General features: G+C 43.0%; 1 protein-coding gene across 1 annotated transcript in view; it reads right to left on the minus strand.

Moving 5' to 3' along the window:
* DNAH10 (dynein axonemal heavy chain 10) overlaps positions 1–27,867 on the minus strand; it is a 158,111-nt gene that overhangs the window by 109,955 nt on the left and 20,289 nt on the right. The window contains exons 7-23 of the mRNA XM_040250606.1: positions 26,710–26,867; positions 25,793–26,023; positions 22,057–22,247; positions 20,223–20,421; positions 17,985–18,179; positions 17,071–17,241; positions 14,585–14,761; positions 13,150–13,275; positions 11,478–11,650; positions 10,271–10,422; positions 7,680–7,844; positions 6,885–7,092; positions 6,590–6,746; positions 2,873–3,349; positions 2,546–2,704; positions 546–662; positions 360–462 (exon numbers count right to left, since the gene is read on the minus strand). Of these exons, the coding sequence (XP_040106540.1) occupies positions 360–462; positions 546–662; positions 2,546–2,704; positions 2,873–3,349; positions 6,590–6,746; positions 6,885–7,092; positions 7,680–7,844; positions 10,271–10,422; positions 11,478–11,650; positions 13,150–13,275; positions 14,585–14,761; positions 17,071–17,241; positions 17,985–18,179; positions 20,223–20,421; positions 22,057–22,247; positions 25,793–26,023; positions 26,710–26,867 (3,159 nt within the window). The remainder of the gene's footprint in view (positions 1–359; positions 463–545; positions 663–2,545; positions 2,705–2,872; positions 3,350–6,589; positions 6,747–6,884; positions 7,093–7,679; positions 7,845–10,270; positions 10,423–11,477; positions 11,651–13,149; positions 13,276–14,584; positions 14,762–17,070; positions 17,242–17,984; positions 18,180–20,222; positions 20,422–22,056; positions 22,248–25,792; positions 26,024–26,709; positions 26,868–27,867) is intronic.

Raw genomic sequence — 27,867 nt, forward strand, 5'->3', positions numbered from 1 at the left:
TGTACCTAGAACCTGTGCTCCACAACAAGAGAAGTCCCCACAATGAGAAGCCCAAGCACCACAACCAAGAGTAGCCCTCACTCGCCATAACTAGAGAAAACTCACCTGCAGATAAAAATTAGAAAATAATAATATATAAATTAAAAATGTTTTTAAACCTTGATGTCCAAACCACCCTTGAGATCAGTGGAATCAGACTATGTGAACCTGGTCCCCAGGGAGCAGCGATCTTTAGAGATCCCCAGAGGAACCCAGTGTACAGGCAAGCTTACAAACCACCACTCCATCCAATCTCCCCATAAAAATCTTAAGCAGAATGTCTTCAAATGCCCCAGTAAGACCAATGTGGATATGCTTACCTCTATCAAGATCTTCACCTACAGAACCAGGACCTTCACGATAAAACCGTTTTGCAAAATCCTCTATCTGCTGTCTGTAGTTTAGTATTTCACCTCGAGTAAGCTGAGGAAAGAAGGGTTGCATTAATTGAGCCCACTGGGTATTTTTCAACATCTATATTCAGAAGGTGAAGCATTTAAAGGTACCTCTGTGAACATTCTCTTTATGCCTCCCAGAGCATGCTCCACATTCACTGAATCATTGAAAAGGTTTGACCACATGCTGTCAATATTGTCAACCAGTTCTTTCTCTGCATCAGAAGGCTTAAAAAAAAAAAAAGAACAAATAATAAATGACAAGCAGGCTTGGAACTGAAATTTCTGGTCAAGGCTATTGTCCTGGGATTTCTGCATCTGGGTAACAGTAGAATAGGCCATTTGAACAGATGTTGGTTGAATTATACAAATTAGATATTTACAATCCAAATAAAAATCAGAAGAATGTAATTTTTAAAAGAGATAGATAACATAGGTAGGTAGAGAGAGAGATAACCTAGAGAGATAAGTCATTCATAAAGTAAAACTGAGCTTCAAATCAACTTCATATGATTTGAATAAGGTTATCTTGATCCATTAACACACCCAGCTGTGCTGTCAGAAGCAAAAATAAATCTCCTCTGATGAAACATAGCACCATGAGAGGCCTCTGATTCTCTTTACAGCTTTTCATAAATGATGTCCAGAACTCAATCAGAAATAACAGAATGAAAAGGATATGAATGTCTTGGAGGAAATCAAGAGACACAAAGACAATATCAGCAGATAGTAATGGAGCTATCTAAGATACAGAATCTTAAATGATTTTACTTAATAAAGAGAACAAAAGACAGAATTGAAAATTTTGACTTTAATTATAAAAATATAAATTTCGCACACTCTACAATTTTCTTTTTCCTTTGGAGGGCGTGAGGGAACCAAATTATTATTCTGAAAACATGTAAACACAGGTCAAGAATCAAGGATTTAACCTATCCTTTTTATATAAACTGTATCTCAGGATAAACAGACAGTTTTTAAGGAAAAGTTCTTTTTGTGTTTATTATTTTTTATTGAAGTATAATTGACCGACAATATTATGTTAGTTTCAGGTGCACACCATAGGGATTCATTATTCTATACATTACAAAGTAATCACCACTACTGTGCATTTTCTTTTTTTTAACTCATTTGTTTATTTTTGGCTGCATTGGGCCTTAGCTGAGGCATGGGGGATCTTCGTTGCTGTGTCCAGCCTCAGTAGTTATGGGGCATGGGCTTAGTTGCCCCAAGACATGTGGGACCTTAGTTCCCTGACCAGGGACTGAATCTGTGTCCCCTGCATTGAAAGGCAGAGTCTTAACCACCAGACCACCAGGGAAGTCCCCACTGTGCATTTTCTGATGAGAGAATCTCTAGCTTGCAGGCCAGGCTAAGGTGCCGTTGGGCGATGAAAGCACTCAAGTGATGAAAATGTTGAAACACAGATTTCATGAAAATGCTGGCTTCTAACAGCTATTTGTTTCTCCCTTCTACTTTGTTTTCCAGTGGACTCCTTTTTGTGTATCATGTGATATGTGGCATGCAAAATTTCACATATAATTTCAAGGAGATTGAAACCCTCAACCCTCAAACTTATCCATGGGCTTTCTGAAGGTCTTTGAAACCCATGTTTAACAAACTTAAAGACAACTGAACTATCATCTTCTACCAGTTTCTCTTATTGTCTTATCTCTCTCCTCCACTTTTTTCATTTTTGCAATAGCCCTTGATTTATTAAAGAAAATTAACATCAAGAAAAAAGAAAGGGGCTTCGGGGCTTCCTTGGTGACGCAGTGGTAAAGAATCCACCTGCCAATGCCGGAGACAACAGTTTGATCCCTGGTCTGGGAAGATCCCACGTGCCACAGGGCAACTAAGCCCATGCACCACAGCTGGTGAGCCTGGGAGCCGCAGCTGCTGAGCCCGCAAGCCCTAGAGCCTGTGCTTTGCAACGAGAGAAGCCACCACAGTGAGAAGCTCAAGCACCACAACTGGAGAGCAGCCCCTGCTTGCCACCGCTAGGGAAAGCCCTTGCAGCAATGAAGACCCAGCGCAGCCAAAAAAGAAATAAATAAAGCGAAAAGTGAATAAAGAAAAGGGGAAAGAAATAAAGAAAAGAGGTCACTTACAAACAGCCCGTACATCGCCATGGTGCGGTACCTCTCCTGCACGTCCCGGTATCTGAGTTCCATGACTAAAGATTTACTTCGGATTTCTGCAATGGTTGCAAGCACAAACTTGAGATCCTCGAGGGTACTGGGGCTCTTCTTCAGGTTTTTGTTCAGGGACTACAAAAGAAAGTTCAAAGGGACACTAAATAAGCATAGGGGGAAAAAATACAGTGCCGAATGAAGCCCTGGCTTCCTTGAAATGAAAGCAGTTTTAGAGAAACCCTGGGGCTCTGTCCCACAACAGACAGTGCACTGGACTTTCAGAGAAGACCCGGGATCCACTACCTCTATCTCCTCATGCAGGTTATTGAGTTCCTCTCTGGCTGAGTCATTGAGCAGTCTCCCGAGCGAGACCACCCAGGACTTGGCGTTTTCCTGCACGGTGTTAGCCAGGGGTCCGAGCTGAAGGCGGATGCAATGCTCATCCTTGATCAAGAGGTGGTGCATCACTTCAGAGGCGATCCTGGCGTAGAACTGCAACTTCTCATCGTATGCAACACAGGGAGGCTTCTTAGCAGCAAATTTCTCCATCACAATGGCTTTGTCCAGTTTCCAGAGAGGTCGGTAGCGCTTCCATTTCTGCAGGTACTTCATAAGATTGACCAGAATCCTGTGGACGTTTTGGGGGATCATAACAGCCTGCTCAATTATCTGAGGGTTCTGAGAGATATCATTGTAAAAGCTGATGGTAACAAGTTCTTCCTCCTCTCCCTTCTGTGGGGGGCATTCTATGCAGCTGCCGTTCATCCAGCGAACAAAATGCTGACAAAATAAGAATCAGGGCGGGGCGGGGAGGGGGGAGACAATCCTTTAGTATCTATTTTGCTCCCTTTGTACATGTCATAGTCTTCTCTGGTAGCTCAGCTGGTAAAGAATCTGACTGCAATTCAGGAGACTCCAGTTCGATTCCTAGCTAGGGAAGATCCCCTGGAGAAGGGATAGGCTACCCATTCCAGTATTCATGGGCTTCCCTGGTGGCTCAGACAGTAAAGAATCTGCCCACAATGTGGGAGACCTGCGTTTGATCCCTGGGTTGGGAAGATCCGCTGGAGGAAGGCATGGCAACCCACTCTAGTATTCTTGCCTGGAGAATCTCCATAGATAAAGGAGCCTGGCAGGCTACAATTCATGGGGTCGAAGAGTTAGACACAACTGTGCAACTAAGCACAGCACACAAAACAGTACATATCATATTCAGCAATAAGTCTTGTTAGTAAGGAACCATGGACAGTATGAACGGGTAAAATGATATGACACCAGAAGATGAGCCTCCCAGGTGAGGAAGTGTCCAAAGAAGCAACAGTTAGAACTGGACATGGAACAACAGACTGGTTCCAAGTTGGGAAAGGAGTACATCAAGGCTGTATATTGTCACTCTGTTTATTTAACTTATATGCAGAGTACATCATGCAAAATGTTGGGCTGGATGAAGCACAAGCTGGAATGAAGATTGCCCAGAGAAACAGCAATAACCCCAGATATGCAGATGATACCACCTTTATGGCAGAAAGCAAAGAAGAACTAAAGAGCCTCTTGATGAAAGTGGAAGAGGTGAAAAAGCTGGCTTAAAATTCAACATTCAGAAAACTAAGATCATGGCATCCAGTTCCAACACTTCATGGCAAATAGATGGGGACACAATGGATAGAGTGAGAGATTTTATTTTGGGGGGCTCCAAAATCACTGCAGATGATGACTGCAGCCATGAAGCAAGAAAAGACACTTGTTCCTTGGAAGAAAAGCTATGACCAACTTAGACAGCATATTAAAAAGCAGAGACATCACTTTGCCAACAAAGGTCCATCTAGTCAAAGCTATGGTTTTTCCAGTAGTCATGTATGAATGTAAGAGTTGGACCATAAAGAAGGCTGAGCACCAAAGAATTGATGCTTTTGAACTGTGGTGTTGGAGAAGACTCTTGAGAGTCCCTTGGACTGCAAGGAGATCCAACCTGTCAATCCTAAAGGAAATCACTCCTGAATATTCATTGGAAGGACTGATGCTAAAGCTGAAACTCCAATACTTTGGCCACCTGATGTGAAGAGCTGACTCATTGGAAAAGACCCTGATGCTGGGAAAGATTGAAGACAGGAAGAGAAGGGGACAATAGAGGATGAGATGGTCGGATGGCATCACTCACTCGAAGGACATGAGTTTAAGCAAGCGCTGGGAGTTGGTGATGGACAGGGAAGCCTGTCCTGCTGCAGTCCATGGGGTCACAAAGAGTCGAGCACAACTAAGCGACTGAACTGAACTGACTGAACTGTACAACTGTGCTCATTTCACATGCTAGTAAGGTTATGTTCAAAATCCTTCAAGCTAAGCTTCAGTAGTAAGTGAACCAAGAAGTTCCAGAGGTACAAGGTGGGTTTAGAAAAGGCAGAGGAACCAGAGACCAAATTGCCAACATTTGTTGGATCATAGAGAAAGCAAGGGAATTTCAGAAAAACACCTACTTCTGCTTCACTGACCACTAAAGCCTTTGACTGTGCAGATCACAACAAACTGGAAAATTCTTAAAGAGATGAGAGTACCAGATCACCTTACTTATTTCTAAGAAACCAGTATGCGGGTCAAGAAGCAACAATTAGAACCATATTGGTTCAAAATTGGGAAAGGAGTATTTTAAGGCTATATATCTTCCCCCTGCTTATTTAACTTATATGCAGAGTACATCATGTAAAATGCTGGACTGGGTGAATCACAAGCTGGAATTGCTGGGAGAAATATCAACAACCCCAGATATGCAGATAATACCTCTCTAATGGTAGAAAGTAAAGAGGAACTAAAGAGCCTCTTGATGAAGATGAAAGATGAGAGTGACCAAGCTGGCTTGAAACTCAACATTTAAAAAACTAACATCATGGTGTCTGGTCCCATCACTTCATGGCAAATAGATGGGGAAAAAGTAGAAGCAGGAACAAATTTTTTTTTCTTGGGCTCCAAAATCACTGCAGCCATGAAATTAAAAGATGAAAACCTAGGCAGAGTATTAACAACGAAAGACATCACTTTGCCAAAAAAGGTCCAGTTAGTAAAAACTATGGTTTTTCCAGTAGCCATGTACAGATGTGAGAGTTGGACCATAAAGAAGGCTGAGCATCAAAGAACTGATGCTTTTGAACTGTGGTGCTGGAGAAGACTCTTAAGAGTCCCTCAGACTGAAAGGAGATCAAACCAGTCAATCCTAAAGGAAATCAGCCCTGAGTACTCACTGGATGCTGAAGCTGAAGCTCCAGTACTTTGGCCACCTGATGGGAACAGCTGACTCATTGGAAAAGCCTCTAATGCTGGGAAAGATTGAGGGCAGGAGGAGAAGGGGGTGACAGAGGATGAGATGGTTAGATGGCATCATCAACTCAATGGACGTGAGCCTGAGCAAACTCCAGAAGATAGTGAAGGGCAGGGAAGTCGAGTGCTGCAGTCCATGGGGTCGCAAGGAGTTGGACAAGACTGTGCGACTGAACAACAATTCTGTGAGCTGTCTTATAGATAATGAAACCCCACCAGGTGGAAGAAGTTAACAACATGATGCCCAGACTGTAGCCGTGACATGAGCTGCCACAATTCTGAGAACTGGCCTCAAGGAACTGGAACAAACTGACCGTGGAACTGAAGATTAACTATACTTAAAACAATCAAGATGACACTAGCCAGACCACCGATGACAATTTCAAACTGACTGTCAGAGCTGACTGCGCTGTTTCTGCATGTAGCCCCCTCCCTCTGTCCATAAAAGCTCTTTGCCCACTGGTTGTCAGTGGGGAGGGGGGTTAGGCCTTTGAACAGGTGTCCACCCTCCACCACTCACCCCTCATCCCCATTACCAGCATCCAAAATAAAACAAACTTTGCTTTTCACCAACTGGCCTCTTTAGCTCTTGAGAATCGAGCAGTCAGACCTGCGTTCAGTAACTCTGGGTCATGTGCTGTCCACAGCTGATGGGCCTAACTCTTTGCACCCAGGGACCACCCAGGAAATAACACACACTTCTGCCCTTACCTTGGTCATCTCCACACAGTTTCGGACACAGTGGACACACATTTTGTCAATCTCATTTGCATTGGGATGCAGGATGATCTCTGGCGCCGTCAAGATGGTTTCCGTTTGGAACAAAGGGACGTTTCCAAGGACTAAAGAGTTAAAAGACTGCAGATTCCTAGGAGGGGTTAATAAAACAGACTCAGGACTCAGCAGAGTGAAATAGATCCGAAAGCACAGAGTCCTAACCACCAGACTGCCAAGGAATTCCCCCCACACACTGTCTTTACAACATGTAATACAAAGATTAACTCACTTCAGGATGAGCTTTGTCAGGACCTCGTAGATTCTTTTTTCCCAGTATTCATAGTAGGAGGCCAGCTTGGGGGCCTTGCCCGTGTTGGTGTGGATGACCAGCCCCTCAACTTTGGTCAGCAGAGGCCCAATGGCAAGATACCACCTGACCATGTGGTCCACATCCTTGGCCCTTTCTCGTTCAATGTGCTCAAAGAACTCCTTGACGCCTGCAGCAGAAGACCTCTGTTAAAGCTCTTCTTGGACATGGGAAAGGACATTACTCAAAAAGAAACCCAAACATGAGCTGTGTATCTCGCAAATACGAAAGTAGCCTCTAATCTTGACCAAAGGCAGAAAAAAAGTCAACACCATCCAGAGCAAGACACATCCAAAGCAAAAAATACGTGACAACATGGGATTGAATGCTGATTGTGCATGCTATGTCTTTGGGCAATCTTGCTTGCCTTGAACTGCTTGTTAACTAGTCCTGAATTCCTTGTTGACTAAGTGCAGGAACGTTCAAAATACCATTTGAACAAGTTAATGTGAGTCCATAAAAACACAGTTCACCTTACTGTTACAGAGTTATTGACAAAAGAACCATTAATCTTCATAGACTCAGGAATCTGTAAAACTAAGCAATACATAAAATCCAACAAAGAGTAAGAATTACCCATTATGTTTTCAAGTAACTGCCCGAGATTGTGAGACATAGTTTTATTCCATTTGTGGAATAAAATGTGTGTATGTGTGCACAATCATGACCAAGAGACTTTTCCTCCCATGATCAAAAGAAAAAAGAAGCCAGATCTACCTGGGAGTTCGTCCTCACTTTTAGGTGCTGGATATTTAAAGAGATTTATGGACTCTATCAAAGTAAGTCTGGAAGAAATGTCATCTGCATTCTTATGAATCTGGTGGACAAGGGACTCAAATTTCCCAATGGCCTGTTTGCACCGAGTTATGTAGTCAGCAATACCTTTGGAGAGAAAGAGAAAGAACAAAAGAAAGATACTTGGCTTTCAACGCCTCCTTTCCACATCCCTCCCACCAACTGTAATGTTAATACCACATCCCTTCACAGGAAGGACCCTACTCCTTCCATCCCCTTGGGTCTTCCAAGTGACAAAGATCCACTTAGTCCCTGGGGACTGGAACAAAGAGCAGGTGCTCAGAATCGACCAAAGGATACATTTCTTCTGTTCACATTTTAGCATAATTGTATCTGAAGCACCATGAGGATAAAGAAGAAGTCCAACCCTCTTGTCCTCTCATTGCCATGGCAACCTGGACCCTCCAGCCCATGCCACTTTGCCTACAGTCTCCTCTGGCCTGTTGCTTAGAAAAGTAAACAGCAAGAACATGCATAGTAAATCCGAATTAAGAATTTATGATTAATCGGGCAACAGCCTAAGCCTGTGATGTTTATTACATCATCGAATCCTTACAACAACCTATGAATAGGCTACAAAGATTATGCCCATTTTACAGATGAGGAAGCAGAGTCCCTGAGAGGTTGAGTCACGTGGGTGGAAATTAGATATGTAACCCAGGGGTTTTGCTCAGGAGTCCACAGTCCAAACACACATATTCTCTGGAAAAGGGAGAAAGAGGAAGAAAGGAAATGACAAAGAAAAAGAAGATTTGGAGCAAGAGAAGTAGGAGGAAGGGGAAAAAAGGAAAAACAAGGGAAAAAAGGAAAAACAAAAATGCCTTGTTTATTTTTTAAAAAGTAAAGGAAGAAGAATGTACTTTTCCTTATTCTTCCTGCTAAATACAGCTAAGACCATGAACATTATCCATAAAACAAGCATAAGACTCTGAAAGGGCGAGAGACAGCCAACTGAAATAGACTATCCCCTGAGCCATAAAACAAACCTCAACAGATTTAAAAGAACTGAAATTATACTCAGTATGTTCTCCATCCACAATGGACTCAAATTATAAATCAGCAACAGGAAGATAACAGGGAAATCTCCAAACACTTAGAAACTAAATAACACACTTCTAAATAATCCATGGATAGAGGAGGAAGTCATAAAGGAAGTTTTAAAAATACATTGAATTGAATAAAAATTAAAATACAACTATCAAAATCTGTGGGGCATAACTAAAGCAGTGCTGAAAGGGAAATAGTACCAAATGCATACATTAGAAAAGAGGAAAAATATCAAATCAATTAAAGGACCCACCTCAAGAACCTTTAAAAAGAAAAGTAAAATAAATTCCAAATCAAGCAGAAGGAAATAATACAGATGAGCAGAAATTAATAAAAATTGAACACAGGAAAACAACAGATAAAATCAATGAAACAAAAGGCTTCCATAAAACTAATCTCTAGCAGGACTGAAAAGAAAAAGAGAGAACATACAGGTTAACAATATCTAGAATTAAATAGGAGGGATCACTAAAGACAGGTATTGTAAAGATAATAAAGGTACAATAAGAAAAACTCACAATGAATCTGACAAGTTAGATGAAATGGACCATTTATTCAAAAAGCACAAACTACACGACTCACCCAATAGGATATTAATCACTTGAACCATCTTATAACTATTAATGAAATGGAATCTGTCATTTTAAGACTTCAAAAAAAGAACAAATAAAAGCAATCACTACACAAAACCCTGGAGAAGGAAATGGCAACCCACTTTGTCTGGAGAATACCATGGACAGAGGAGCCTGGCTACAGTCCATGGGGTTGCAAAGAGTCAGACATGACTGAGCGACTAAGCATACACAAAACCCTGCACATCATGCTCAAAACATACTTGTTAGGGACTTCCCTGGTGATCCAGCGGATAAGAATCTGCCTTGCAATGCAGGGGACATGGGTTCAATCCCTGGTCAAGGAACTAAGATCCCCACATGCCATGGAGCAACTTAGCCCACACGTTGCAACTAGAAAAGCCAGGGCACCGACCGCAACTACTGAGCCCACAAGCCACAACTGGAGAGTCCATGCGCCACAACAAAAGGTCCCATATGAGGCAATGAAGATCCTGCATGCTGCAATTAAGACCCAACGTATAAAAAAAAAAAAAGACCCAACATAGTCAAATAAATAATAAATATTTTTAAAAGCATGGTTTGTTAACCATATCTATGTACATGCAGGCTTCCCTTGTGGCTCAGCTGGTAAAGAATCCGCCTGCAATGTGGGAGACCAGGGTTCAATCCCTGGGTTGGAAAGATCCCCTAGAGAAGGGAAAGGCTACCCACTGCAGTATTCTAGCCTGGAGAATTCCATGGACTGTACAGTCCATGGGGTCGCAAAAAATCAGACATGACTGAGCGACTTTCACTTTCACATACATACAAAAATCGTAATTCAACTAAGACAATCTAAAAGAATGATTGCATCCCAAAGTCTGAAAGGCAATAGATAGATGAATTTATTACCTAGTGAGTTCCAGTTCAACCTCTTGTATCCAGATCTAAACACTCTTAATAATTCCTGGGAATGGTCATCAAGAAGAAGAGACTCTGCCTCATTTAACGTTCCTGTGAGCGTGTGATAATGATCCAGCATACGCTGTATCCCATCCGTGTACCTGTACATTACAGGAAAGTCACTGACATTCGAAAAATGGAGCTCATAAAAAGCTCAATAATCTTATAATACATCCCAAAAGACCAATGACCAGACTAAAAATTTTAAAGAGTGTCACTCTTCCCACTAACTTTCCTTTTTGGAAAATATTTGTTACTTTTTAATTTCAAAATGTTATTTATAGGGAACTCTACTTAATACCCTGTAATGACCTATACAGGAAAATAATCTTAAAAAGAGAGTCTGTATATATGTGTGCATGCTAAGTTGCTTCAGTCGTGTCCGACCCTTTGTGACTCTACGGACTGCAGCCTGTCAGGCTCCTCTGTCCATGGGATTCTCCAGGTAAGAATACTGGAGTGGGTAGCCATGCCCTCCTGCAGGGGATCTTCCCAACCCAAGGATCGAACCCATGTCTCTTATGTCTACCTTCATTGGTAGGCGGGTTCTTTACCACTAGCGCCACCTGGGAAGCATGTATGTGTAACTGATGTATAATCATGTATAACTGATTCACTCTGCTGTACAGCAGAAAGTAACACAACATTATAAATCAACTATAGTGATACTGAAAGTTCCTTAGTCATGTCTGACTCTTGGCAACCCCATGGACTGTAGCCCACCAGGCTCCTCTGTTCATCGAATTCTCCAGCAAGAATACTGGAGTGGGTTTGCCATTCCCTTCTCCAGGGGGTTTTCCCAACCCAGGGATCAAACCTAAGTCTTCTGCATTGCAGGCAGATTCTTTACCATCTGAGCCACCAGGGAAGCCCCAAAATCAACTATACTCCAATGAAAATTAATTTTAAAAAAATAAAAGTGCTATTTAAGTTAACATGAAAGGTTTATCTTTACTATTTTAGACAAATGTATTAATACAAATTTTAAACATTTCTTAGTTTTCATTTCTAATGCGGCAAACATTCATAGTTATAAAATCCATAAAAATGAAAGCCTTGGCATGGGCAAGGGGTGGTTCTCAATAATTTAGAAGAGTGTAAAGGGGTCCCAAGATAAGAAGTGTTGACCATTGATTTAAAAGAAAAATCCTTTTACCTAAGAAATTTGTCCTCCTGGAGGGCAACGTTCCTTGCTAATTCAGGGACAGGGAAGCCCAGCTGTTCCAAGTACTTTGTTTCATTAATAATCTCCCTGAGGGCAGGTGAAAAGTTGATTGAGAAAGCAGCCACTCTGTCAGGGTTTATGGCATCATCACCAGCGGCAGAAGTCTGTGGAGGAGACGATGTTTCATAAGCGTGGGAAGGGCTGTCCACAAAGCAATCAGATCAGTGCAACCCAAGTTATAAATGTGAATCTGAAAAAATCAGTAGAGGGGTTTTGCTACACTGATAAGAGTGGGGAGCTGACTGGAACTAAGCTAGAAGACATACTTGGGTGAACAGAGTTTTTAAAGAATTTGATTTAGCACTCACGTTTGAAAATTGGGCAATGAAAACATCCAAAAATCTGGCATCTCTCAAAAAATTGGAAAAGCTGATGATAAATGACAAAAACAGACTGAAGCTGGGAAGTGGCTGTCCTTTTTGAATAGGACACAAGCCATCCGTTTCCTGACAAGCTCTACCTGGCCTCTTCACTCATTTTAGTACCTACTTTGGAACTTAGGAGACCAAAGACCTGAAACTGCCAGGCCCATCTTTCCTTCCTCACTGTTAACATTTAATTTGTTCAGTTATATGCTGGGCCCCATACTATAGATGACGATGAGTCACGTGAAACCGAGACAGGCTGGACCTGGGACCCTTTGCTGCAATGTTTGCACCTGGACACACTTCTCCTCCAGTAACAAAATACAAATAAATTATATGAGACTAAAAATAACTGCATACACTCGCAGTTGGAGCAAATTCTAGACAAAAAGACTGAAAAATCTTTATTGCCACTTCTGAAGAGCCATAGCAAAAACAGGGTGTCTGGAGCAAAAGCTCCCTGAACTCAGCACCACCAAAGGGTGGGCAAATTACTTAAGCCACCCCTCTGGCCAGACCCCCTGGACACACCCTTACCCTCACCCCATATACTGAACAAGCTCAGCACCCAATACTCGGGCAGTGAGCGAGCAAGGGAACGTATTACTTCTGAATCCCCATTGCTGCAGCAGGGGCCCCCATAAAGCCTTGCTTCGAATTGCTTATCTGGCCTCCAGTCAATTTCTATTGATTGGGGAAGGCCAAGAACCCTGGTTGCTATCAAAGTGACACTTTCCTGTAAGTTAAAAATAATCAACCATCAGCGGTTTGAACTTGTTTCATACATGGTTCAACTAATACTTTGCATGTTTGTGATCATCTGATCCAGGTCATTTTACAAATTGGGTCCCTGAAGCCCAGAATTAAGCCAAGGAGTCAGAAGGGTTGCCCGATCCCCACCTGTTCCCTGACCATGACATTTTGCTACCTCCATGTTTTCCCTTCCTGCCTCTCTTCTTCTCCCTGGTCAACCCCTGCCACCTCTGCCCTTCTTTGCCTTTGATTTTGGAAATACCTCTCAACTTCGTGAGAGTCAACACATCAGACCTCAAGGAAATGGAAGTTACCATCATCTTACACAGCCCCCATAGTCTGGGACATGTGTGTGTGTGTGTGCACGCATGTCAGTGCTCAGTCACGTCTAACTCTTTGCAACCCCATGGACTGTAGCCCATCAGGCTTCTCTGTCCATGGGATTCTCCAGGCAAGAACACTGTTTCAGAACTGAAAAGATGCACCTTAGTAAGCAGACTCTTCTTCATGAGAGTTGGCAGGATCTGTTCCGTCATCTCTCTCCACTGCTCATACTTTCTGTCTTCATAGTCTTTCATCATCCTACCCACTTCCAAATATTTTTGTTTGACCTATCAGAGAAGTCAGGCAAATGTCACTTTGTCCTTGAAAATAACAATTTTTTCTCTCTCCTAAAAAAAAATCACTTAACACTTTATGCAAGAAGAAGCAGGCAGATTTGCACAAATTTGGATGGTTTGCCTGCCATGGTACAGCTTAAAATCTAGGCTGATTAGTAGGACTCACAAACCTCAGCCCATGGCTGGGAGCTCAAAAAGAATGACAGTTATTCATGACTTGTAAAGATCATATGAAATTCAAATTTCAGTATCCATAAATGAGGTTCTAGCTCAGTCATGTCCGACTCGTTGCAACCCCGTGGACTATAGCCCACCAGGCTCCTCCGTCCATGGGATTCTCCAGGCAAGAAAACTGGAGTGCCATTTCCTTCTCCAGGGGATCTTCCCGACCCAGGGATCGAACCCAGGTCTCCCACATCGCAGGCAGACGCTTTAAACCTCTGAGCCACCAGGGAAGCTTTATTGGAACACACCTGTTCATTTACATGTTATCTACCACTTTCTTTCTAGAAAGGCAGAGTTGAATAGTTGCAACAGGGGCCATTTGACCCCAAAATGCCTAAAATATTTATTCTCTGGACGGTTAAAGAAAAGGTTTCCCAGCCCTTGTGATATAATAGACAAAAATGCATGAAGAGGAGGGACAGTATTATCAAAAAGAGTGTGGTCACCCTCTGGAGAGGCTGAAGATCAAGATCAGGGGGAAGTTATGTGATTGTCACCTGGAAGCTATCATAGATATATCATGTCATACATATGGAGATGTGGTCGCCAGGGACCACAGGAAAGGCTGTCTAAGTTGCAGGCATGGATTTGAAATTGAGCTGCTTCTCATGCAGGCAACTCTGTATAGCCAGCTCAAACTCGGGGGTCACCTGGATTGAAGGAGCCACCTGGGCATGCTCAAGGCTACCCATCTACAATTAAACCGTGAAATACAGGACTTCCCTGATGGTCCAGTGGTTAAGAATCCACCTTCCAATGCAGGCCATATGGGTTTGATCCTTGGACAGGGAACTAAGATCTCACATGCCTTGGGGGCAACTAAGCCCGTGTGCCACAACTACTGAGCCTGCACTCCGCAGCTACTGAAGCCCGCATGCCCTGGAGCCCGTGTTCCGCAACAAGAGGCACCACCACAATAAATCCATGCACCACAAATAGAGAGCAGCCCCCGCTCGCCACAACTAGAGAAAGCCCAGGTGCAGCACTCACTCAAGACTCAGAGCAGCCTAAATAAATGAATGATTTTTTAAAACGTGAAACTCAAAACACGCCCGTTGCAGCAGACATAACGTACTTCTCTTCCTCCATCACTGTCCAGGATCTCCTCTACTTCTTGAAATCTGAGGATGGTGTGCTTAATCCGGAAGAACAGGGACCGTTCCCAGTAGATTGCACCTGCTACCGGGGGATGGTTCTTATACAACGGGGGGTTGTCGAGGTTCTGGACAAAGATTTTGTTAACTATGTCAATCTGCAAAGCAATCAGACATATTCCATAAGCGAGCAGTATCAGCGTGCGAGCCGAGACAAGACTGAACTTGAGGTTTGTATCTTTAAAGAAATGAACATGGAATGTCAAGAAACACTTAAAGGTACAGAATAGTGCTTTTACTACTTAGTCTCTCCTGCTTTTTCTTATACTCTGCAGGAATTTTTGGTTTGGTTTAACATATGCAATGATCCAGACTGCCTTGTACTTACAGACTGTGTATAATCATTCAGTGGACCATTTTTTGGCCTTGCCATGTGGCTTGTGGGATATTAGTTCCCCAGCTAGGAATCGAACCCAGGCTCTTGGCAGTGAAAGCACAGAATCTTAACCACCAGATCACCAGGGAATTTCCCATGGAAATTCTGAAATCTGTTCTAGACATGACAGGTGGCCAGGCCTCCTGCATTGTAGTGTGTGTGTGTGTGTGTGTGTGTGCATGTGCGTGTACATGTCACTGAGGTTTTATAACTGTTTATCATGTAATATTTTTCTAAATGTGGTACAATATGCATGACAAAATTCACCATCTCAACCATTTTTCAGTGTGCATTTCAGTGGAATTAAGTACATTCATGCTGATACAACTTAGTGACTGAACAACAATAAAACGCTGTTGTGCATCCACCATCACCATCCATCTCCAGAACTTCTTTCATCTTGAAAAATTGAAACTCTGGGCACCCAGGAAACACAGTAATTCCCCATTTCCCTCTCCTCTGGCTCCTAGAAACCACCTTTCTGCTTTGTCTTTATGACTTTGACTCCTCCAAGTACCTCATGTAAATAGACTCATCGAGCATTTGTCTTTTTATGATTGGCTTATTTTAAAGCCCTCAAGGTTCATTCAGGTCATATTAGAAGCACATGGCAGAATTTCCTTCCTTTTTAAAGCTGAATAATATTCCATTGTACAGATATACCACACTTTGTTTATCCATTGATCTATCAATGGACCCTTGGGTTATTTCCAGGTTTTGGTGGTTGTGAATGGTGCTGCCATGAACATCAGTGTTCAAATATCTCTTCGAGACTCTGCTTTCAATTATTTGTGTATATGCTCAAAATGGAACTGCTGAATCATATGACCTGGGCTTGCACTTTAAAATAAAATTTTCCAACCATAATTCAAAAAGACACACATACCCCAACATCCATTGCAGTGCTGTTTACAATAGCCAGGACATGGAAGCAATCTAAATATCCATCAACGGATGAATGCATAATGAAGTTGTGGTACATATGTACAGTGGAATATTATTCAGCCATGAAAAGGAATGAAATTGGGTCATTTGTAAGTCATGTGGATGGACCTAGAGTTTCTCATACATGAAGTTAGAAAGAAGAAAACAAATATCGTATATTAATGCATGTATATGGAATCTAGAAAAAGGGTACAGATGAATCTATCTGCAGGGCAGGAATAGAGACGCAGATGTAGGGCATGGTCATGTGAACACAGCAAGGAGAGGGGAGCAGGGGATGCACTGACCTCTACCGTGTATAAAATAGACAGCTAGTGGAAGCTACTGGACAGAATAGGTAGCTCAGTCTGGTGCTCTGTGATGACTGGGACGGGTGGCATGGGAGGAGGGGGAGAAGGATCAAGAGGAAAGGGATATATTAATATGTATACCTATAAGTGATTCACATCGCTGTACAGCAGCAACTAACAGAACATTGTAAAGCAATTATACTCCAATAAAAGGAATAAATTAAAAATGCATAAAATAAGCCTGTCACACTCTCATGTAAATAATTAGGTGTCAGAGGCAAAACAAGATCTGCCCCCCAGTAATGGTCTTGATCTCCAGAATTTGTGAATACATTATATGATAAGGAGGAATTAGGTAGCAGATGGAGTTGAGGTTGCCAATTAGCTGACCTTAAAATAAAGAGATGATCCTGGATTATCTAGGTGGGTCCAATGTATAATGAGTATCCTTACAACAGGAATGTGTATATGAACACACACATGACCTTCACACTACTACACTCTTGTTACTACCATTATTACTATGACTATTCACTCAGGGCCCATCACAATGTAATGGCACATAAGATTGATGGCACAGAATATTGTACTTCATAAGTTCCTACTGAATTTCTCCACTAAATAAACAAACCCACTTCCTTTTGGTTACCTGTTTTGGTTATACGACATGCTATTTTGGGGAAATTCCACAGTTTCTCTGAACTTAGATGAGAAAGACAACAGTGTGATCTAATTGCTTACACTTTGCCAAGTGTATTTTCACTGCTACAACAGCCACAGGTTTTTTTTCAGTTACCTCTTTACAATACTGTGCAAGGATATCATTAAATTTCATCATCATTTGTCGATTAATGGCCTCCCGTGAACGAATATGTTTAAATTTTAAAAGCATATCAAATGCTGCTTCAGCTGATCGAAGTGTCTTAAAAGATTCGTCAATAAAATTTTTTGCTTCTTTCTCAATAACCTGCCAAAAACAAACAAAAACAAAAAAAGCCAAGAAAAAAACCCTTAGGACCCTGTAATTATCCCACAGAAAGCAAAATGTCAAGAAAGAAGCAAAACAAACCAAATTGGTACCTTGAGAAGGATTTCCATTGTACTTTAGTGGAAGCTATACTGTGTTAGCTACAGTATAGGTAGGTATAACTCTTTGCAACCCCAGGGACTGTAACCAACCAGGCTCCTCTGTCCATCGAATTCTTCAGACAAGAATACTGGAGTGGGTTGCCATTCCCTTCTCCTGAGGATCTTCCCGACCCAGGGATTGAACCTGGGCCTCCTGCATTGCAGGCAGATTCTTTACTATCTGAGCTACCGGGACTTGACTTAGTGGAGGCTGGGGTCCAAATAAAAACAGCAGACCAGCTGCTGCATCAGTTTTCTGCTCTCTCCCTTCCACTAGTCAAAATTATGGAAAAGGAAATTTTAAAAATATAAGCTCATATAGACAAAGAAATGGGAGAGGACACAACAGCAGAGATAGTTCAGGTAAACCCATTCCGCCTGGGGAGTAGGAGTGCGGATGGAAGACATTGAGAAATGTTCATGTTCACCTTATGCTCTTCTGCACTGTTATAATTTTTCACCAAAAAAGCAGGGATCCCTTTTTATGATTTGGAAAAAAAAAAAAACCCTAAACATAACTAAATAACCCAACAGAATCACAGTATCCACTTCCAAGGTCAAATCGAAGGATGTGTTACTTGCCAGGACTTCAATCTTGAAGTCATCCATCACGTATTTCCAGTACTGGGAGCACTTGATGCTGAAGGGGTCAAAGGTCAGGTTTTCCATGGGGGTGACCAGGCTGTCCACCCTGCACAGAACATCATCGATGCGCTTGGGATCCCCAGTCACTGCTTTCAGCTCTGGACCAAATATGTTGTAGAATTCCTCCACGACCTGTCCAATCAAACAAAACAAGGGAGGTGACCATTTGGTTTTCTAATGATGCTTCTGATGTTATTAATAAATGGATTGTGTCACACAGGTAACTTCCTCTCAGTCTTAAGCCCTTGGGTTATCCACTGCACAAAGGACCAGTCCCAGATGCCCTGACACAGTTGTCAAAGTTTTCAGGCTCAGGACCCTACCCCCTCTTTCTATCTCTTCCCATCCTGCTCGTCCCCTGTTGCCTTATAGTCACTCCAGGCCTCTTTCATATCCATGTTCCTTTCTGTCTCAGGGCCTTTGCACGTACAGTGTAAAACGTCTAGATGCCTACTGTGTGTACATGTGCGTTAAGTCACTTCAGTCATGTCCGACTCTTTGTGATCCCGTGGACTGTAGCCCACCAGGCTTCTCTGTCCATGGGATTCTCCAGGCAAGGATACTGGAGTGGGTTGCCATTCCATTCTCCAGGGGATCTTCCCTACCCAGGGATCAAACCCACATCTCTTACACCTCCTGCATGGACAGGCAGGGTTTTTTTAATCACTACTGCCACCTGGGAAGGCCCAGGTACCTACTACTCATCATTAAATATGCCTTCATCTTGTCTGACCCTTTAGAACAGGGTAGGCCCCTACATGGGTAACTCATACAGTAAAGAATCTGCCTGCAATGCGAGAGACCTGCGTTCAATATGTGGGTCAGGAAGATCCCCTGGAGAAGGGCACAGCTACCCACTCCAGTATTCTTGCCTGGAGAATTCCATGGACAGAGGAGCCTGGTCCATGGGGTCGAAAAGAGTCGGACACGACTGTGTGACTAACACTTTCACTTTCAGGCCCCTGCACACACTTCCAGAGCCCTCTCTATTCCCCTTTCTTAGCACTCATCTCAGCTGTAGCTATGGATCTGAGTGACTTTTTTCTCTCATAAGAATTTTTTGAGGTGGACCATTTTTAAAGTCTTTATTGAATTTGTTACATTACTGCTTCTGTTTTATGTTTTTGGTTTCTTTCGCCAGAGAACCACGTGGGATCAGGATCTTAACTCCCCAACCAGGGATGGAACCCGCACCCCATGCACTGGAATGCGAAGTCTTAACCACTGGACCATCAGAAAAGTCCCTCCATATGATTAGCATGTCCACCCTCTTTCGGGGCAGGCTTCATAGGTGTGGGACTCAGGCAGGCGCACAGGGCCCCAGCCTCCAGAGGGCTCTGGGCTGGATTGAAGGCTCTGCTATCACCATCCTGAAATTCTCGATCACTTTATCTCTGAGCTTGTGTTTTGTAAATGAAGTCTGAGGAGGAGGCAATCATGCATGTGTGTGAGCAGAGGAGATAGGCCAAAGCTGGGTGTGGGCTATCCATGACACCCCATCGACAGGCAGCTTGTGAGGCCCCGTGAGCAGAGACTCCTAGCAGAGCCATGACACACAGGAGTTCAGGGAGACTCACAGCCAGTACTAGTCATCATGTTGCAGCTGCAATGAGTAAACAAGGACAGTGACAGCTCAGAGAGGCCACCTTCTCCCTTTGAAGCAGAGCTGGCTTCTAATATTTCATAATAATCACAAATAGAGTATAACCTTTAATACTGTGAATCCTACTGTACACCTGTAACCTATATAATGTACATCAACTACATTTCAATTTTCTAAAACAAATGTTTAAAACAAGAAAACCAAGGAAAACCACTGGCAGTCCAGTGGTTAAGATTCTGCAATTTCACTGCCGAGGGTCCAGGTTCAATCTCTGGTTGGGAAAATAAGATCCTGCAAGCTGAGCACTGTGGGCATTAAAAAAAAGGTGGGGGTGGAGATGGGTAGAGGAATGTCACAAAACTGAACGGAAAGCTGCAAAGGTCAGGTGTGCTTTGGGATACTCTGGAACATTCTGTCTGCTCTGCAGGCATCTCTCCTGGCCAGACCCTCGCGACCTCCCTGCTCCCATCTGACACGGGGAGATCCACATCGTCAAAAAGCCAAACTGCCTTCCATGGAGCAAATCCCAGATCTGACCGCTTTCGCGTGCATGGAAGACCCAGCCTCCCTACCTGCAGGATGTCATACAGGTCCTGGCAGATGGTGGCCATGTAATCCGTTCTCTCGAACAGCCGTTTCCGATCAAACTCCCACCGAGCTTCTCTCCCCGAAGCCTCGATCTTGGCCCGGGTGTCGAAATAGGCCTTTTTCCACATGTTGAGGGTGTTCCTGGCCTCCAAGGTCTTGTGCTGCGCGCTCGTTCGGTTTTCTCTGGGAGGCAAAGAGACACCGTGATGGGCAAGAGGGTAGAGATGCGAGGAGGCGGGGAGCTGGAGCTATGCTGCTCCCTGGTGGGGAGGGGCAGGTTCTAAGGGGACAGTCCTAGGCAAAGAGCTGAGCCTCTCTGATGACATAGCCTCATCGCAAAAAGCTTCCCACGCAAGAGACTGTTCTGCCAAGAAATTTGCAGCAAAGCGATTCGCAGCAGTGTGGGCAAGATTCCAAGCCACCGCCCAGGTTGACCTTCACCGCAGCTGCCCCTCAATGGACAAAGCTGTGGTTTACCCAATAAGTTTTCTGTTTGGGCTTGAAGGGAAGCTGATGGCCTTGGGTCCACAGGGGGAGGGGGGAGGGGGCTGTAATACTGGAGACAAAATGATAGTACTGAGATTTTGGTACCTATTTCACTTATATAGATTATTTTTTAAGAACGTAAAAAAGAGAGAGAGCAATTCTCTGACCATCTGCTGGTTAGGACTCTGCACTTCTGCAGGGGGCACGGGTTCAATCCCTGGTCGGGGAACTAACATCCTACATGCAGCTCAGCCAAAATAAAAGAGAGAGAGAGAGTTAAAAAAAAAAAAAATCGGTGTCTCTTTCCAGATTTGATCCTCAGAGGCTATTCCACCTGAGGGGATCCAAGGTCCAGGAGTGAGGTTCCCTCAGACCACGTGCCTCGGTCTCTCCAAGGATAATTTGCGACCCCGTAGACTGTATCCACCATGCTCGTCTGCCCATAGAATTCTCCAGGCAAGAATACTGGAGTGGGTTGCCATTTCCTCCTCCAGGGGATCTTCCCGACCCAGGGATTAAACCCAGGTCTCCTGAACTGCAGGCAGATTCTTTACTGTCTGAGCCGATAGGGAAGCCCCTAATTAAAGAAGATGGTCCTGATTAATCCACACAAGTAGAGTATTATTTGGCCATAAAAAGGAATGAAGCACCGATACAGGCTACACCATGGAGGAACCGCGAAAACACGATGCTGAGTGGGAGGAGCCAGTCATAAAAGACCACAAGTTGTCTGACTCCATTTGCATGAATGTTCAGAAGAGGCAAGTCCACAGAAAGTAGATCAGTGGTTGCCCAGGGTTAGGAGGGGAGGGGGGAGCGGGAGAGGCAGCTAAAGGGCCCAGGGTTTCTTTCTGGGATGAAGGAAACTTTCTAAAATCACTGATGACTATGGATGCACAACTCTGAATCTATTGGGCTGGCCAAAAAGGTCATTGGGGTTTTTCCATTACATCTGCTGGAAAAACCTGAACGAACTTTTTCACCAACTTTGTACTAAAAGCATTCAATTGTACGTTTTAAGTGAGAGATCTGTACAGTGTATGAATTATGTTTTGATACAGCTGTTTAGGACTTCCCAGGTGGTGCTAGTGGCAAAGAACCCTCCTGCCAATCCTGGAGACATAAAGAGATGGGCGTTTGATCCCTGGGTTGGGAAGATCCCCTGGAGGAGGGCATGGCAACCGACTCCAGTATTCTCACCTGGAGAATTCCATAGACAGAGGAGCCTGGTGGGCTACAATCCGTGGGGTCGCAAAGAGTGGGACACGACAGTTAGCACACACACAAAGCTGTTTAAGAGCTTAAGAAACACATAGCGCCGCCTGGTCTTACTTGAACAAAGTCCGCAGATTCACCACTTTGCAGACTCTCTCGGCAATCTCCCAGGCAATGCGCTCCATGAGCGGAATCATCCTCTCGTCTTTGTTGTAGTGGCGGGAGATGATCCAGACCATCCTGAGGGCGCTCATCATGGAGGGGATTGTTTCCAAGACAACGTGAAAGCTAGATCCATGTGTTATGTTCTAACCAGAGAGGTGGGTGCAAACGAAAGAGCAAGGCAAGCTGGCTCAGTCTCAGGGCAAATGGTGTAAGAGAACAAGTAGTGTACAGGAAGTTTCATTTTTTTAATTTAAAAGATATTTTAAGATGGTACGGAAATACTCAAATGAACTTTTTGGCCAATCCAGTTATTAAATGTATTTCTGGATTTTATTACTTTTGGGGGAAAAAATATGGTCCTGCTGCAGGTCTCTCAATTTAAAAAAATCTTTTTACATTCTTTTGCATATTCTTTTCCATGATGGCTTACCACAGGACATTGAATATTATTCCTTGTACAATATGGTAGGACCTTGTTGTTTCTCCAATCTATAGTACACTTAGCAGTTTGCATCTGCCAGCCCCAACCTCCCACTCCTACCTTCTCCCACCCGCCTTCCTCTTGGCAACCACTATCTATTCTCTATGTCCCTGATTCTTGTTTCTGTTCCATAGATAGGTTCATTTCTGTCATATTTTGGATTCCACATACAAGTGATATAATACAGTATTTGTCTTCTCTTTCTGACTCACTTCACTTAGTGTAATAATCTCTGGTTGCATCCATGTTGTTGCAAATGGCATTATTTCGTCCTTTTTCTGGCTGAGTGATATTTCATTGTATACATGTAACAGTTCTTTATCCATTCATCTGTTGATGGACATTTAGGTTGCTTCCATGTCTTGGCTACTGTACACGGTGTTGCTATGAACATAGTGGTGCATGTGTCTTTTTGAATTAGAGTCTTGTCTGGCTATATGCCCAGGAGTGAGATAGCTGGATCATATAGTAATTCTATTTTTGGTTTTCTGAGGAAAAGTGAAAGTGAAGTCGCTCAGTCGTGTCCAACTCTTTGAGACCCCATGGACTGTAGCCTACCAGGCTTCTCCATCCATGGCATTCTCCAGGCAAGAATACTGGAGTGGGTTACCATTTCCTTCTCCAGGGGATCTTCCTGACCCAGGGATCGAACCCGGGTCTCCCTCATTGGAGGCAGACACTTTAACCTCTGAGCCACTAGGGAAGCCCATATTTCTTTGAGCCCCTTTTTTTAGCCGGGGGCGGGGGGGGGGCGCATGGGGCGGGGCACGGCAAGAATACTGGAGTGGGTTGCCATTCCCTTCTCCAGGAGATCTTCCCAACCCAGGGAATACTATTTTCCACAGTGGCTGCACCAGCTTACATTCCCACTAATAGTGTAGGACATTCTTCTTAATTAAAAAAAAAAAGTTCTTATCATGGAAGAAAGTGTTTAATAAACAAAAGAAGTTTGAAATAGGTAGGTCTGTATGCACTGATATGGAAAGATAAGATTTACAATTAAAATAAATAAAGCAATTTGCAGATATATATATGGAGTACGGATTTGTGTATACATATGTAATTATTCTATATTTAGTGGCAGGAGTGCCACTGAGTGAATCAAAGTTGGCATTAGAGGTAATTTTATCCAGTGCCAGTATTTTCCAGGGTATGTGTCCTTTGGCAAGAAGTAAGATGATTTTTGACAACAGAACTCTTAAAAAATACACTTATTTTAAGGGAAAAATATATACTTATTTTAAGGAACTCTCAAGACTGTTAATGCATGAAATGTTTTGCTACCATCTGATCCTAATTTCTTCTGTTAACTTCATTTCTAGTTTTCTAAATATTTGATGAAAACTTGAGAAAGAGAAAATGTATACTTACTTTAGTGTACATTAGAAATAACTGTTATATCAAACCAATACCTGCACAGGCTTGATTGTTTAAGATGACTCTATATTACCCACACAAAAATATATGAATAAATCTAAAGTTAACTTAAAGAAAAGTAAGTTTCAGATTCACAAAGGGATGGCAAAAAACCACAAAAGCAATTACATGAGTGATAGAAGCTGGCCTTTCACTGGTCTTTGCAAGCCACTTGCTCTGCAGCGATGATAAATAAATTTCAAGCAAGGAAACGTTATCACCAACATCAATTTAGAGGCAGAGTCCACTTGGACCTCAAGCCCTCAGATTTGACCAGTTGTTTGATCGCTTACAGGGCCCACCTCGATCCTTATCCAGGTGCCACTTGTGCTGTTGTTGTGCGCTGATGCTGCTGACCCCTGATGCTGCTCCTGACGTACTATGTTCTCCGCATGCATAAGTTAACTTGAACCTTCCCGCCACTGTTTGAGGTAGGTTCTCTCATGAGCTCAGTTTTCCAGAGAAGGAAACAGGCTCAGCGAGGTTGCATATGCAGCTGTGGGATATTCAGGACTGGGGTCAACACATTCACAGTACTTCACCACACATAGAGCACCCCCTCAACCACACAAACAGGACTCTTACTGGCCTCATTACTAGAACAATAATACTGACTCCTGGCCTTGGAATACTGTACTGTGTGCATGACAAATCAGAGGGGAGAGGAACTGTGGAAAGGAAATTACACTTGTGATGGGAATGTAATAAAATGGTGCGCTCACTGTGGAAAAGAGCTAAATATAAAATGTTCATGGACAGTTAAATATAGAAATAGTGGGACTTCCCTAGTGGTCCAGTGGTTAAGAGTCTGCCTTTCAATGCAGGGGACATGGGCTCCATTTCTGGTCAGGGAAGTAAGACCCCATATGCCCTGGGGCAACTTAGCCTCTGGACCCCAACTAAGGAGCCAACCGGCCACAATGAAGACCCCCACCCACCCGCCGTGTGCTGCAACTAAGACCTGACACAGCTGTAAATAAAGAAATGTTTTTTTGAAAACACAGAATTATCATACGACCCAATAATTCTACTCCTGGGTATATGCTCAAACGAATTGAAAGCAGAGACTCAAACAAATATCTGTACACCCAGATTCATGGCAGCATTCTTCACAATAGCCAAAAGGTGGGAAACAACCCAAAAGTCCATCAACAGAAGAATGGATAAGCAAAATGTGGTGTATACAGTGGAAAATTACTGACCCTTAAAAAGGAATGAGATTCGGACATATACTATAGCATGGATGAGTCGTGAAAACATTATATTGGCACTTCACTGGTGGTCCAGTGGCCAAGACTCCGAGCTCCCAAAGCAGGGGACCTGGGTTCGATCCCTGATCAAGAAACCAGATCCCACATGCTGCAACTAAGACCCAGTGCAGTCAAATACAAAAAAAGAAAAGGAAAGAAAACATTATGTTGAGTGAAATAAACCATACACAGAAGGACAAATAGGGTATGGTTCCACTTCTATGAAATTCCTAGAACAGGTAAATCCATAGAGTTGGAAATTAGAATAGAGATTACCAGGGGCTAGGGGGAAATCGGACTTGTGGTTTAAGGGATGTTGAGTTTACGTTGGGGACAGTGAAAAAGTTTTGCATATAGGAGGTGACGATGGGTACCCAGCACTGGGTATGTATTGAATGTTACCAAACTTACTCTTACAAGTGGTTTCAATAATAAATATCATGTTATATATATTTTACTGCAATTTTTAAAAATGCTGAATAAACAAACAGAAGTTAAATCCATGTGGCTGACTTTCCAAAGTGCAGTGTACCCAGCCTACCTTGAAATGACGTTCCACTGTGGAAAGAAACCTCACGTTGTCGGAGGCCTCCATGTGGAACTTGAACAATTCAGTTAAGACGGGCTGCAAGTTGGACACAAGCAACGAATCTGACTCCTTCATCACATCCAAGACTTTTCTGACTATTGGAAGCTTTGTTTGCTCATGCAGAGCACTTAAGGTGGCATTTCTTTCCCGCCAGAATTCAATCTCAGCCAGCGGACCATTACCCTGCGATGAGCACACAAACATCATCATCATTAGTGGGGAATGGACACTGTGGTTGCTCCTCCAGCATCCATGCCCCTCTTCCCAAAGGCTCTATATTTAGGAGCTAACCCATGCAAGGACTTCAGGGGCAGACACCTGACCTAGGATGGTCCAATCGGAGGGAATCTCAGGACTCCAGGTGGGAACGCTAGACACTCCATCTTTCTCTGGACAAAGTGGCGTGGGGATGTGGAGTCAGAAACTGCTGCAAGTTGTCACCATGAAGGAGACCAGCCCGAGGAGGAACCCCACTCAGAGAGGAGATTGGAACCAAGAAATTTACAGAGAAACCGAGCTAGATTGCCAGAGTCCTGATCAAACTGTACCTGAAACCAGCATTGCCCTCTGAACTTTTCAATGAGCCAATAAATCCTCTTTCTTGCTTAAGCCAGCTGAGTTAGATTTCCTGGTTGTTGCTGTTTTTTTCTTTCAGCTCAAACATCCTGACTGATATATACTATTATCTTTATCAATATCAGGGAGTCATCTGGTAGCACACTAACCTTAGAAAGCCCAAGAATGACATCTCAGGTATGTTTACTTTAATATTTTTAAGAAGGTCACAAAACAGTAAGAAAAGAGGCTAGATCACACAGATTCCAAGACTCTTGGCTCTTTCTCAGGATGGCAAGCATGAACTGGATTACCTGTGGTGTCTTTTTCATCTGGCCCTCAAGGGCTGTAGATATCTGATTCAACCAGTTTATCACACATTGCTCCAAAATTTCAACTATTTCTGGGTCAGCTGCCAGATCAGATACCTCTCCCTCTACGCTGATGCTTGGCATTTCTAACTTGATCTCACCTAGTAGAATAAAAATGGACAGTCAGTCAGTAGTTTGGAAGAAATGGTTACAGACAATAATCTTCCAGGTAATTCTGGATCTTCTCTCCACACATGAGTATATAGCCTGGTACATCATGATCCTCATATTCCTATATATCACTTTCTTTCATTAGAATGTACTAAAACATTTTATTTATTTATTTGTCTGCATCGGGTCTTATAGTTGCAGCACGTGGAATCTTCCTTGTGGCGCACAGGCTGTAGAGTGTAGGCTAAGTAGTTGCAGCATGCAAGCTTAGTTGCCACCCCCGCCCAGCATGTGGGATCTTATTTCCCCAACCAGGGATCAAACCTTCATCTCCTCCATTGGAAGGAAGATTTTTAACCACTGGACCACCAGGGAAGTCCCTAAAATATTTTAGATAATTAGATCACTGTAGCAGCATCAAGCTCCATCAAAATGATTTAGCTATTTATTAATAAGAATTCCTGAGTTTACAACCTAATGTCAATTTAAAAACTGAACAACCAACCAGATCTCAATAGATATTTAGGAACGTCTCCAGCATGAAACAGACAATCCAAGATAAGTCAGCAACAATGACTTCAGAGGACACTAAGATAAAAGAAAAGATGGGGGTGGGGGGAGTTTTAATTCCAACTATTAGAGATTTGAGACAATATAGCATCCATCAAACAAGAACAGAATGCTATGGAAAAGGTACAATCACAGAATAAGTGAAAGTCTAATCAAAAGTTATGAAGGTAAAGGTTGAGGAACTCTTTAGGCACTCTTTAGGAACTCTTTGTGTAGAATACACAGACAAAGAGATGGAAAACAAAAGTGAAAAGATAAGTAACAGAATCAGCAGCACACACCCAATAGGAATATTAGCAAAAGGAAACAGACAAATAGTGGAGGAAATTATCAAGAGAGTTTTTCATACTAAAAGGCTAGATCTTCAGACTGAAAATACAGAGTGCTTAGCACACTGAATCTCATAGAGTGCTTAGCAAT

The sequence above is a fragment of the Oryx dammah genome, unplaced genomic scaffold (genome assembly GCF_014754425.2).
Source record: "Oryx dammah isolate SB20612 unplaced genomic scaffold, SCBI_Odam_1.1 HiC_scaffold_12, whole genome shotgun sequence".
Lineage (NCBI taxonomy): Eukaryota > Metazoa > Chordata > Mammalia > Artiodactyla > Bovidae > Oryx > Oryx dammah.